Below are 14,088 nucleotides of genomic sequence, written 5' to 3' on the forward strand. Positions count from 1 at the left end.
TGACAGCAATAACAGCAGCCACTCGTTGTGGTAAACTGGCCACAAGGTCATGTAGAACAGCGAGTGGGATATTCCGCCATTCCTCCTGCAGTACAGTCACCACCTCTGGAAGTGTAGAAGGGCGAGCCGATCGCGACCTCAATCGGTGCTCCAGTTCGCCCCATAGATGTTCGATAGGGTTGAGGTCAGGGCTCTGAGCAGGCCAATCCAGTCGGGTGACATTATTTTCTGCACACCACTCCATGGTAGCCCTGGAAACATGACAAGTCGCATTATCGTCCTGGAACACACATTCTTCGTTTCCATAGAAACGCTACAACGTGGGGAGCATGGAGTTGTCGAGAATATATCGGTAGGATGCAGATGTCATGTGGCCATACACCGGTACCAGTGGACCCACGCCATGCCAGCTGAAACAACCCCAGAACATGATGCCCCACCACCATATTTTACTGTGGGCACTACACACTTGGGTAACAGATGTTCTCCGGGTAATGGCCATACCCACACTCTCCCATCTGATCGAAACAGTGTGAAGCATGATTCATCGCTCCATAGAACCTTCCACCATTGCTCCACCATCCAGTTTCTCCGCTCTTTACACCAGCGTAGTCTCTGCTGTTTTTTTTTTTATCTATCATCATCATCAGGGGTTTGTGAGCAGAGGCTCGACCATGATAACTGAGCGCATGGGCCTCCTTGCGAAGTGTCTTGGTCGAAACAGTCAAATTGGTCGCACTTTGAAACTCTTCTGCAATCGAATGTATCGGACGGCTCCTGTTTTTCCGAATCTCCCTCTGTCCCGGTCGTCCAATTTCGTGGGTCTTCCACTTCGTGGTGCATTGCTGCAGTGTCCCTTTTCCTTCCACTTCTTGATGACAAAGGCTACAGTTGATTTAGGCACCTATCAGGCATCAGCTATTCTACGTTTACTCATGCCTCCTATGGAACAGCCTACTATGATCCCTCTTTCAAACATGCTGAGCTCTTTCCTGTCCATCATTTTATCAGTGAATGATCTGAGAAGCCTCCTGCTGCCGTACATATACCCGTCTGTACTCTCTTTTCCATGAGGAGTTCATTTCAGTGTTGAAACCGAGTGTCCAATGACTTTCTAACACATAGTGTATCTCTCACCTGTGCATTTTGGGAGTTATATCCCCACCACCACATGGTAGCAATTAATACATCATTTCTTCAAAACTACACATGACATTTCAGGTCTGCATTTTCTGTATATTTGTATACATATGAAGGTATGACATATTCGAATCACAAAACATAACAGTTATTATTTCTATTGTTAATAAACACTTTTTGAAAAAGTAGTTTCTTCATTGTCTGATTGTGTTTCTACTTTTCAACTATTGCTTCTTGGTGATATATTCGACTTATAGCTGCAATAATGTTGAAAAGAACCTGGAGCAACAAGTCTGCCAATGGAATGACAATTTGAGCTTCAGCGGAGCTGGAGGTGGCTGATCTTGATTTTGCAGAAACTAACAATGTACTTTAGGCTATTGGCACCTCTGATCTACAACAAAGAACCAGAAGGGCATTGCTATTAAATGCTACTGACCTGCGACTTGACATTTTGCCATGTTTATAACAGAGGAAACTTGGTTCAGGACAAGGAGAGGAAGGGAGGTCTGGCACTTATCTTTCATTTAGGCACATCTCTTCTAGTTGCAAATAGCTGTTTTCCTATAATTGCAATGGTTGTTTTTACTTTATTATTAATGGTTTATGACAAAACATTGCTCGATTGTATACAAGTGTACATACTATGAAAACTAAGTGTATTTGGGGGGATGCAGCAATTAAGGGGCCAGTTTGAAAATTTCCCATCCGTAAACACTTACATGTGGGAGAGGCTCCGGTAGACCAAAGGTTGAAATACTTAATAATATTGCAGTGCACAGTAGATTTAGCAGCAAATCAACTTAGGCCTGTTTGATAAATGAACATGAGTTTGAATATTACTGAGAAACTTATTTTGGTTTGTTCTAATTGCCCAATTGTAACCAAAGTTAAGACTTCCAACATATGCTTGCTGTTAATGGCATGTGTAGTAATTTTGTAAGACAAGGATATGATTCTATTTTCGGCATGAAAGTTCTCTTAATCTGAAGTAATAGGGATTATTATCTATAGACTACTACAATAGTTCTTTGGAAATTGTCACTCCCCACCGTGAGTACAATCTAAGAAGTTTACTTACTGGAATAATAATAGCTATTCTTCAGTGGGAACTTTTACAGTGGAACCTACACTGGTAAATTATGATAGGAGGTAAGGTCATCAAGATAGGAGGAAAAAGTCAGCTTCTGTGGCACAGTGGTCAATTTTACCTGACATTGCAGGTTCATCCATTTCATTAGTTCATCCTTCATTCAATTAACTCAAGAAGCAGAAAACCAATTTTTACACTCCTTACATTACCCTTATAAATAAAAAACCTGGTGGAGGCACATAGTGGTTCAGATCCCATTTTAAACTGTAGGTCCAGTCCCGATTAGCCTTACTGTGCATAAAGTGGACTTAAAACACCAAATCATTCAATCAATTAATTTGTGACAGAGACACAGAATGTCAGCTTACACACTGTAATGTTAATTCTTGCAGTTTTCAAATGGTGAAAGGTACACTTTCTTACCATATTTTGTCACGAAACTATGCAAAATTATATACCAAATGTAAAATAAACTGTTAGGCACCAAATTAGTTTATTTATTGACACAATCTTTGATTATCCTGTAAGTTATGCAAAATTCCTGAACACTGTTACTTCTGTAGGATTTTTTCGAAAAAGGAATAATTAATAAAATAGAAATAGCAACACAAATGTATCTAAAAATATCATACAGTGACACAATAACATTGTCCATGTTCTACCATATAAACTATTCAGATTGATTTAAAAGACTGAGAAATGGCAAAGTATTGCTATTGGCAGGAATCAATTAAAGTATTTATATGGGCATCAGCATCAGCAGTGATGTATCTTTCGAGGGGGTGGTTGTTCGGGTGGGAAGGGGGGTCGTGAGAGGAGGGGGACAACTGGACAAGACTGGGATGAATGTCTGGGGAATTGGTGTTGGAGGGAGGATTCTTCGCCCAATAGTACATCCATCTAAATCTGTGGGCAAAAGTTTGGATGTCGAATAACAGCTTGAAATTGTTGGGGGGAGAGGCTGGGGAGAAGGTGAGGCCTTTGGACAGGACGTCGATTTCGGCGGTGGTGAGGTTGTGGCTGGCAAGGTTCAAGATGGAGGTGCAGTCAGTGGGTGCTGGGGGGCCAGAAGTGTCGATGTGCTGGGAGCATGTTTTGTCTGAGGACTGGTACTCTTCAGTGGTGTGGTGGGTGGGAGAGGTGCAGTTGGTTATAGTTTGTGGGGGGAGTGGGTAGAGGCAGGGGTGAGTCCGGTAGTAAAGGACATGTCATTTTGGGTTGGTGATGTGGTGATAGTGGGAGGGGGCATCCTGCATTCAGGGCTTATCGGCAGAGAATAGATAGTTTCTGAAGGTGTTTCTGGTTGATGTTGAGGGCAATGGACTGGGAAAGGTGCCAGAGGATGTTCATTTGGTTGTGGTTGTTCCCCAGGGTCAGTAGGATAATTTTGGTGAGGGACTGGAGGGAATTCGAGAGTTCTACAGCACAATGGAGCTAGGATTTGTACATGGTTAGGGTTACTTCGACGGCGAAATTTCTCGATAGGGGGAATGTGACGGTGTTTACTGTCTCCTACACCATTTTTGTTAATCCGTCCTTCTGGCACTATTTCTCATTCTATCCCATATATATAAAAAATAATAAAAAGGGGAAAAAATGTAATCTAAACTCCCATTTCATTCCTGTACTACCTACACTATCCCTACGCTTTCCACAACACAATCCAAAATCCATCCAAATATAAAAACCCCTAAAACATATCTAAAATATTTAATATAGTAGCACAGACCATTGTAAACCAACCTGTTTCTGAAAACTCAAGAAATGGATTGGTATTTTTGTTTTCTTCTTTTCTTTACACATATATATGTACTAATTATAAACAATATTGTTTGCGATTAATTTCGACCCCTGTCTGGTAGCTTCGTTAGGCATGTTTACTGATAATTTACAAATGAATATAGATTAGTAAAGACTACTAGTTCCCATATTTTGCAAGTACAAAGGAAATCATTTAATTGTGGATAGTGTAGAGCTTCATAGAGATCATGATTTGCCCTGATTATGTCACATATATTTGCTTCAATATCCAATTGAATTTCAGCAGCCATTTGTATTGTATTTAAAGATATCCATTTGGCAGTTACGCAGAGAGAGGTAATTCACTCTAATAAGCTTATAGTTTATTTTTCCATGTAGTTTTTGTTCGTGGTCGATTTCGCCACCTGTCTGATAGCTTCGTCAGTACAGGCCTGATGAAGCTACCAGACAGGTGGCGAAATCGATCGTGAACAAAAACTGCATAGAAAAATGAACCATAAGTTTATTAGAGTAGTCGTTTTTGCTAAATAATTTGCTTTGAATATCAGTGAGTATGAAGCTTGACTACATCATTAACATCAAATCATTCTTTGTCTTTAAAAATTTGTAATTCAAACTGTAATGTTATTGCTGTACTAAATAACAATGTGTATAAGCTTATGATTTTCCAAACTCAAGCGAAGAAGTTTTGAAAATGTAATAATACAAATAAAAAAAGAGTAGGAACTGAATTTCCATTCCATAACTCTTTCTGTTATTCTACCTCCCCTTCTATCTCTTGGGATGATGAGGATTTATAATGAACTCATGAAATGAATGATACGGACATACACAATGATAGATCCATCCATGTAACCAGAATTCAAACCTCAACGGACCTGACTCCATGAAGTGTTGCACTCACCACTCTACTATGAAAATACTATTTCCAACAATTTTTTTGTCAATTTCTGTGCTGCTTTTATTTCTTATTTTTCATTCCCATTTTAGGATCATCATATTTAACATGCATTATGCACTATTAATTCATCTTGTCTAAGGTTGTAACAATGTAATGTAAATATATTAAAAATAGTCTGATACGCAATATTAACACATTTTTTTTTGTTCCTTTTGCAGATGAGATGAATCTAATTGAAGTGTTTTCTAACAATAATAAAGAACAGCTTTGAAATTTGTAAAAAGTACACAGATTTGACTGACAATGGCAGCCACATACGATGGCAGCCACATACGATGGCAGTTTGTGGATAAGCTGGTATGGGATATAAATAATCAATGTAGGTTGTCTGAATTCTACATAGCAGAGTATATACATTTGTGTTTGCAAGCACAAATATTTGGTTGAATAGTGATGACTTACCAGAAATGAAGATTCCAAAATATGTTCAAGAAATGATGTTGCACGACTCTCATTAATATCTGGTTGCTAGTAGTCAGCAATTTTGAATTGTATATTAAGAGAAACTGAAAGAAAAAGTGTGAGTGGTGTGATTGATTGATTGATTTGGTTTATTTTACTTTGCATTTCTGCCCAATTTTGGCTAATCATGAAGATGTGGATGAGTGATGATATGATGAAGTTAATAAAGGGGCACTCACAAAGAACACCCATACCCAGGCTGAGATTAGAACCCAGGACCCCTGGCATTGTAGCAAGCTGTGCTAACCACATCAGCACAGAGTCCAGCAAGAGTGGTGTGACTTGTTGGTCTTGTCTGTCAAGGGATGGCACACATTCATTGAGATTTTTCCTAGTTGCAAGTTTGCTTCCTGAATGGAAAATGTTTCCCAGACAACAAGAAGCATACATATCTCTGAGAGAATGAAATAATGTTTTGCAGGGTATGAAAAAGAAAAAGAATAAAGATATATTGAAACACAAATGTTAATGTGAATTTTTATATCCCGAATGTCTAGTTTTAATTATGTGTGTGTAAACAATGATTTATGAACTATTTGACTTTTATTTCCTTCTTCTTCAGTGTCTGTTGTTAATGCTGATATATTCTGAGAAAACTGAGAAAACTTCCCTCACAATTCATACCTATGTAATGCTGAACTCTGAGATATCAGCAGTGGTTGGAAAGTTACTTTTTAAAATTAACTCAGTTAGAGCTAATCAGTTGAGAAAGTAATTCAGTTATAGTTACTCTTGCTATAAAAAGTACCTAACTTGATTACTATTAGTTACCTTATTCTAGATTACCCTAGTGAAAATTTTGGGGAAAAAAAAGCCAATGTACAGTGTCTGAAAGCAACTGAAAGTGCCTGAAATGAAACATTGAGGGCAGAAATCAGTTGCAAGACATGTGCAGTAGTAAATGGTTTGAAAAGAAAACAGTCAGTGAAGGAAATGTAAAGTGAATGTATTACATCCATGTTACAGGGTAGAAATTTAGAAGGGTTTAAAATTCAATGTATATGGCATATAATGATGATGGAACTTGTTGTGCACATTAGGGAAGGAAGTGCATGTAAAATACTGAAGACAGTACCTTTTCCATGAATGAAGGAGTAATGCATACATGCAATGTCCTTTTACAATGAACCACAGAGGTAGCAGTTGCCTGTCAAGCACATGGACTGTGTATGGGTAATATATGCTTTGGTAACAAAAAGGTCAGGATGTTTGCAATATTGTTCCACCTATGTACAGGCAATGTGTACTTGCCAATTGGCAAGGCTAATTGGTAAAGCCGAACAAATGGATACATGCTATTGGCTTGTACTGACTGGCTGATCAACATGTCAATTACAGAACGACTAGTAACAGTCTACTTCAAAGGAATGTGTGGAGATGGACCACACAAACCTGAAAATTTTGTTTCCTTCTTCTTCAGTGTCTGTTGTTAATGCTGATATATTCTTCTTACTTTTTAATGAGTGGGCTCACATTTTCAAAAACCTTTCCAGAAATCACCTAGTCAGTATCCTGAGACAAGCTGTTGAAGACTAGTTGTTATCAAGTTAGGCCAGAGGTGAAAACATGAGGTTAGCTGCTCTTCATGAGTGTATTATGGCAGTAAAATTAATTGGAAACCATACAAGTATGACCAAAAATAAATTGATGAGGGTAGATTTGCTATATTATCTGTGCAAATTCATAGTTTTGATTATCCCTGTATGTTCACATTATTTCTTAGTCTCTCAATTTCCACATGTACTTTTTCTCTGTTCCTAGACCAATTTCTCACAAGTGTTTTTACATTCTTTGTAGTAATAGCAATCATTGTAAGTTGCAAATATTTCTTTGGTAACTTTTTATTAATTTTACTAATGCACCTTGTCATACAGGAAAATGTAATATGAAAAAAAAATGTAATTTTGTTGAGAAAGCTCTATTTTGAGAAAAAAAGACATTTCTTCTTTTTTCAATATGGTAAATGAGAAAAGGGTTGAACCCATTTTGTATCTAACCAAGGTTTAATGTTATGCATCACTTTTACGTCACTTATACAAGTTGGCTTGTTATTGCTGTGCATCTTTAAAAATGTGTTAAATTGACTAGTGATTGAATGCATTGCTGTGTTCATGCAAAAGTGCCTTTGTCGAATAGTTTAATGCAAATGAAAAGAAAAGGACTTTGAAATTATTCATGTCTTAATTCAGGTGCTGCTTGCACAATCAAATAATTGATTGATTGATTTGGTGTTTTAAGTCCACTTTATGCACAGTAAGGCTAATTGGGACTGGACCTACAGTTTAAAGTGGGATCCGAACCACTATATGCCTCCACCGGGTATCAAACCCAGAACCCCTTGATTACAAGGCAATGATGCTAGCGCAATCAAATAATGCATGTATTTATTATTATATATTATTGTTAAGATTCTGATATAAAGTTTGATTGTTTGTTCCAATTTAATAATAATGAATAATAACCCATGGTACAACAGCCCATTGAGGGCCTGGGCTTACTTGCTGACTGCCGGCCTCACTCCCACCTGATTCTTCTCTCACTCACTCACCCAAGGTGGGAGATCATCCAACCAGTTATGGTGTGATGTGTGGTCAGAAAGATGAACCCCCAGTCATTGTTGTAGGTTTCCATGACCAGGTTATGCTACTCATTCATAGCTCCCCAATTTCCTCATGATGGTGGGTGGCCACCGAACCAATACACAGGCCGAAATCTAAGGAAAAAAGTTGTTATGGTTTCCCCCATGAGACTTGAACCTGCAGTCATCCCGTAGTCAGAGCCCAAAGCCTTAGATCGCACAGCCAAGGTGCAGGACTTGTTCCAATTTAGCAAGTTCAATAAAATTGTTAAATTACATTTCATTTCTATGTCATTCAAATTCTCACAAAAGAGAGGCATATATATATATATATATATATAAAGGGAAGTAAAATATAATCATACTGGTAAAGGTAGTAGCTTGTTGCAATAACAGTACATGCATGCTTAGCTTTAAGTTTAATCTTAGCACAAGTTGTACGTATGAAAGATCAACCCAATTGGGCACGATTAATGAACTTATTTTTTGTATTATAATTTGTTTCTGCTTATTAAACTGAAAGAGCTGAAGTGTGACAGGCTTACATCCCCTGAAAACTTTTATGGTTCCAAGCATTATAGCTATTTGCACCATTCGACAATTTTGTGTTCCTTTAAGAGTCGTTCCATTCTTCGTGCTTCCACTTTTGACTGTTTACACATGTGGACTTCTCTTACAAACACCCAAGGCTACATAATCTTACCTAAAAGACACCAAGCACAATTGTATCTATTCATATGCATATTATTCTCGGTACTGGGCAACATTCCCAGGAGCAGAGCTCTATGCTGCCGAGCACATCCCCGGGTTGCGGATAGGGGAACGGCCTACAGATATGTAGGCTAGCTGCGACAAATAAGCAGTTGCGGACAAGGAGCGTGAGTGTCAACAGGATGTGGAGAGAGTTATTTCTAGCAGGATAACTCTCATTTAAAAACCACAAAAATCCAGCGACGACACTGAGACATGGCGAGTAAGTGCCGCCATTAAATAAGCACTGCCCCTGCTGCCTTGCAGGTAAGAGAGGGATCTCTAAAGGCTAAGGGAAGGAAAACCCTGACAGAAAACCAAGGGGTAGGAAGAGCCCTTAGGCATGGTGAAGCCAGTCTTCCTAGGGGTAGGAACCTCGAATACAAATCCCTGGTCCTCCAGGTTGGGGGTTGGGCGTAAGGCCAGCACCCTTACCCCGTAAAACAACCTCTCGCTACGAACTCTCAGACAAGCAAAGCCGGACGGATCTATAAGAGACGACCCACGCAATGTAAAAGGCTAAGGAATGTGGATATTAATGTGGCAACCTGGAATGTCTGTACCATGTTCCAACCAGGCAAAATGAATGAAATTGCAGATGAATTAATAAAATATAACATGCAAATAACAGCATTACAAGAGATAAGATGGAATGGGGATGGATGGATTAAAAAGAAAGAATTCTCTCTTATGTATAGTGGGCATCCAACAACTAAAGGAAGAAATGGCACAGGTTTTTTAGTTACTGGAAATGTGAGGAAATGTATACTTGGATTCGAACCAATAAATGACCGAATATGTAAATTAAGAATAAAAGGAAAATTTAACAATATGACCTTTATATGTATATATGCACCAACTGAAGACACAAACAAAGAAGATATTGAACATTTCTATAGTGAACTGTCAGATGTATGTGATAGAGTACCAAAACATGATACACTAATTCTACTGGGGGATTTTAATGCGAGAATAGGTAATGAATCCAGCAGCAGTGGAGTATCAGGCAGATTTTCCCTACACAAAGAAACAAGTGACAATGGAGAAAGGCTGATACAACTAGCACAATTACAAAACCTTGATATCAGTAGCACTAGATTTAAGCATAAAAAATTCACAAAGGGACTTGGAAAATACCCAGTGAACAACGATGTAATCAAATTGATCATGTATTGATCAATAAGAGGAGAGCTACATTAATAATTGATGTCAAAACATATAGAGGACCTAGTTGTGATACGGATCATTACCTTGTCAGAACTAAAATAAGACAAAGAATTAGCATGGTTAATGAAGGAATATACAAGAAAACTAAGAAATGGAATATAGAAAAATTGAAGAAATCTTTTATACAAAACACATACAGACAAAATACAAACGAAACTTGAAGAAAGAGGAGAAGAAGATGATGTAGAAGTGGAGTGGGATAATTTAAGAAACATCATAGATAGTACTGCTAATCAGGTTTTAGGAACCAAAGCATACGAAAAAAATGAAGATTGGTATGATGAAGAATGTAAAAAGGTGGTTAAAGCAAAAAATGAAACTAGAAATAGATGTCTTAATAGAACTACAAGATCAAATAGAGAAAAATATGAAAATATGAAAAAGCATGCTAAGAAAATGTGTAGAGAAAAGAAACGCCAAGTAGTAAAAACACAAATAGAAATGTTACAAGAACTAAACACCAAAAAGAATATAGAAAATTCTATCGAACCCAGAAAGTTATAACACAACAGTATAAACCAAGAACTAGAAACTTAAAATCCAAAGACGGTCAAATCCTAACTGAACAAGCAGAAATAATGAATAGATGGAAAGAACATTTCCAGGGAGTTCAACACAACCAGGATTTAGAAGTGCCCTACTGGAATACGATGAATCAGCAGGATAATGAAAACATATCAGTTGATGCACCAACATACGAAGAAGTGGAGACAGTAATTAAAAACTTTAAAAAGATGAAAGCACCAGGAATTGACAATATGAACAGTGAACTTATACAAGCAGCTGGAAAAGAAATGTATTGTAGAATACATAAACTTATAATTAATATATGGAATCGAGAACAAATGCCAAATGATTGGAACATAGCCCTATACTTAAAAAAGGAGATAAAACAGTCTGTGAAAATTGTAGAGGCATATCACTATTAAACAACCTATATAAAATACTTGCAGCAATAATTAACATCAGACTAACTGATTATGCTGAAGACATTATAGGAGAGTATCAAAGTGGATTTAGGAACAACAGAAGTACTACAGATAACATCCTGATGATGCGTTTGATTTTTGAGAAATGCTATGAATATGATATAGATTTGCATGTTTTGTTTATTGATTTCAAACAAGCCTTCGATTCAATATATAGACCAACAACATTACAAAGGTTACAAGAAATTGGAATACCAAATAAATTAGTAAGATTAATCCGAATGACAATTCAAAACACTAGAGCCTCAGTTAAAATTGAAAATGCAAGATCGGACTTTTTCGATGTCATGATAGGAGTCCGCCAAGGAGATCCTCTTTCAGCAACATTATTTAATTTAGTTTTGGACTCGGTGATTAAAAAATTAGATGTGAGAGGAGACATCAGTACTAGACTAAAACAAGTCACAGCATATGCTGATGATGTAGCTATTGTAGAAAGAACTAGGAAAGCTCTTTCAGAAATGTTTATAAGTCTAGTAGAGGAAGCTGCACGAGTAGGACTACAAATCAATGAAAAGAAAACTAAATACATGAATATTAATAGATACAAACATGAATAATAATAGATCAATATTAATAAATAATTACTCCTTTGAATGTGTTAGTAATTTTACATACCTTGGATCTACACTTAATGAAAACAATAAAATAAAATCTGAAATAGATGAAAGAATAAAGAAAGGTAATAAGGCCTATTATGCAAATGTATCCCTGTTAAAATCGAAACTTCTGAAACGAAATGCAAAAATGAAAATATATCTTACTATGATAAGACCAGTGGTTACATATGCTGCTGAAACCTGGACCCTAACACAGAAAGATAGAAACAAACTAAGTATATTTGAGAGACAAATTTTAAGGAAGATCTTTGGCCCGGTACAGATAGGACATGATATATGGAGAATAAGAAATAATGTGGAATTAGAAAAATTAATCAATGGTGCAGACATTATATGATATATTAAAAGTCAAAGAATTAAATGGTTAGGCCACATACAAAGAATGGATAACATGAGAACTATAAAACGTATACTAGAATGGAAACCTATGGGAAGGCGACCAATTGGAAGACCTAGGATGAGATGGATTGAAGATGTATGCGAGGATTTAAGGATTTTCAAAGTTAGAAAGTGGAAAGAAATGGCAAAGAAGAGGAAAGATTGGAACAATTTGTCTGAGAAAGCTAAAACCCACAAAGGGTTGTGATGCTAATGGAAGAAGATATGCATATTATTTGTGTAAGTCTGTTGAGTAAATAAGTCTTTGTTCTCACCATTTTTTTTTTTTTTTTTTTTTTTTTTAGTATGTATTCAATGGGGTTAGATGGCAGAACAGCCACATGCTGAACATCACACTTTAATGAAGAAGAATTGAATTGAATCATGGTATAGTCAAAGCTAATTGGAATGTGGCACACAATCACACTTGAAAATTCCAAAACCCATTAGTTTTGATCAGCTGCATCTAACACATTTCACATTGCCCAAAATCATTTCCTAAAAACACACTTCTTAAAACAAACTGGCACCTACAACCATGCTTCTACCTCAAGTTATCAGTACTTATATGTGCGGATCAATCAAGTTAGGTGAATGATTAACTGGGGAACTAAAAGCAAGTGGTAAACTTCTGATTAGATCAGACACTGAACACCAGGAATGAGCTTCCCTCATTTCCCTCATCAAGGTACATATCTGTTGTATCAACTGAAGATAGAAGTAATCTCAACACACTTCAAAACTAGACTGCTCACAACTTTCCATTCCAATCTTCTCAGGTAGGTTTAGATGCTTACATCCACAAATTCCAGTACCCCTCAATTCAGATCTGGCTCTGAAGGTGAACCTTTCTGCTGGATGAGGTAAGTAATGCAATTTGCAAGTTCAGCATTTCAACTGAAGAGAACATCCTGTCCCTGTAATATGCCACTTGTTTTCTTATCTGCTTGTTCATACAATTAACAATTCAACAATATGGTGTGTCACAAAGGAAGTACTTAAAAATATAAAGCAACTGTTAACACATGATCTAAATTTACAAAATAATTAAACTAATTAAATAAAAATTTGAAATCACTAATAGTATTCTTGTTTTTCATTTTTTTTTTGTAACTTACTGGGATAACACCCATATCATCTTGCATCAAACTTGCCATGGTTCCTGTTGTGTCACATATTCCAAACTTAGAATTTCCTTCATAGTTCTTTAGTTCAAACAACAAATTTTGCTTCCTCTGACACAAATCATGTATTGTTTCTTGTTCAACATTTATTTCTACCAAATTTCTGTGAGTATCTGCCTTGGAGGGATGATAACCACGAACTGAAAAGAAGAAAAAAAATATGAATATTGTATGTTTTTGAAACAGCACAATCTTCCTATGTAGTACTAAACACAGTAGTTAAAATCTCAAACCTTTTTACTGTAAATGAGATAATAAAAAAGGATTGCTATATTATTTTTACAGACTACAAATTAGGAGTTTGATGAAGGTGATTTCTGATGTATGTATATTGTCTGAAATTTACATATATATTGGAACTAGTATGACAATCTGGAAAAAAATTATGTGCAGATTTTATGTATGTAAAAATCTGTAAATTTTTAATATTGTGATCTTGCATGTAGCTATTCAAGGCCAACAATGAATATGGGAAGGTCATGCACATAGGCATAACTAACAGGGGGGTCTGGACCCCCCTGACCTGGAGAAGAAGGTTCAAAGGTCAGGGGGGGGATCTAGCAAAATCAAGTACTAACAAGTCAAATTGTCACTACTTTGAAATACGAATATAAAGAATGAGAAATCTGGGAAATTTCTTCTTTCTTCAATCTTTGTCCATGTGAAGTGCATCTGTTTCACCTCGAAGAACAGACTAAGTAGATTAATTCCCGTTAGTCCATGATATTCGAGAACACAGCAGTTTTTGGTTGCGATTCGAGAATTCTTCAGCAAACCCTGCCTTCTGCACTAATCTCTCTTTAAGGACCCCCATGGACAAAGGTATTGGCCATGCATAAAAGCTGCACGTGGGTCAGACAAAGTTCTTGGAATTTCAAGTGCCTCAGCTAATCTCTACTCCTACTTGCAAATTTAGTATTGGTCAGAGGACACAATCATTGTCTA

The 14,088-nt window shown here is 36.8% G+C and overlaps 1 protein-coding gene across 6 annotated transcripts in view; it reads right to left on the reverse strand.

Moving 5' to 3' along the window:
- Nucleotides 1-14,088, reverse strand: part of LOC145984111 (BBSome complex member BBS2-like) — a 182,511-nt gene that overhangs the window by 93,884 nt on the left and 74,539 nt on the right. For 5 of the 6 annotated variants that reach the window (XM_083117541.1, XM_083117537.1, XM_083117538.1 and 2 more), the window contains one exon: nt 13,078-13,283. In XM_083117541.1, the coding sequence (XP_082973667.1) occupies nt 13,078-13,283 (206 nt within the window). The remainder of the gene's footprint in view (nt 1-13,077; nt 13,284-14,088) is intronic. The other variant, XM_083117542.1, reaches the window with a different exon arrangement.

This window comes from Lepisma saccharinum, chromosome 2 (assembly GCF_977018435.1).
Source record: "Lepisma saccharinum chromosome 2, izLepSacc3.1, whole genome shotgun sequence".
Lineage (NCBI taxonomy): Eukaryota > Metazoa > Arthropoda > Insecta > Zygentoma > Lepismatidae > Lepisma > Lepisma saccharinum.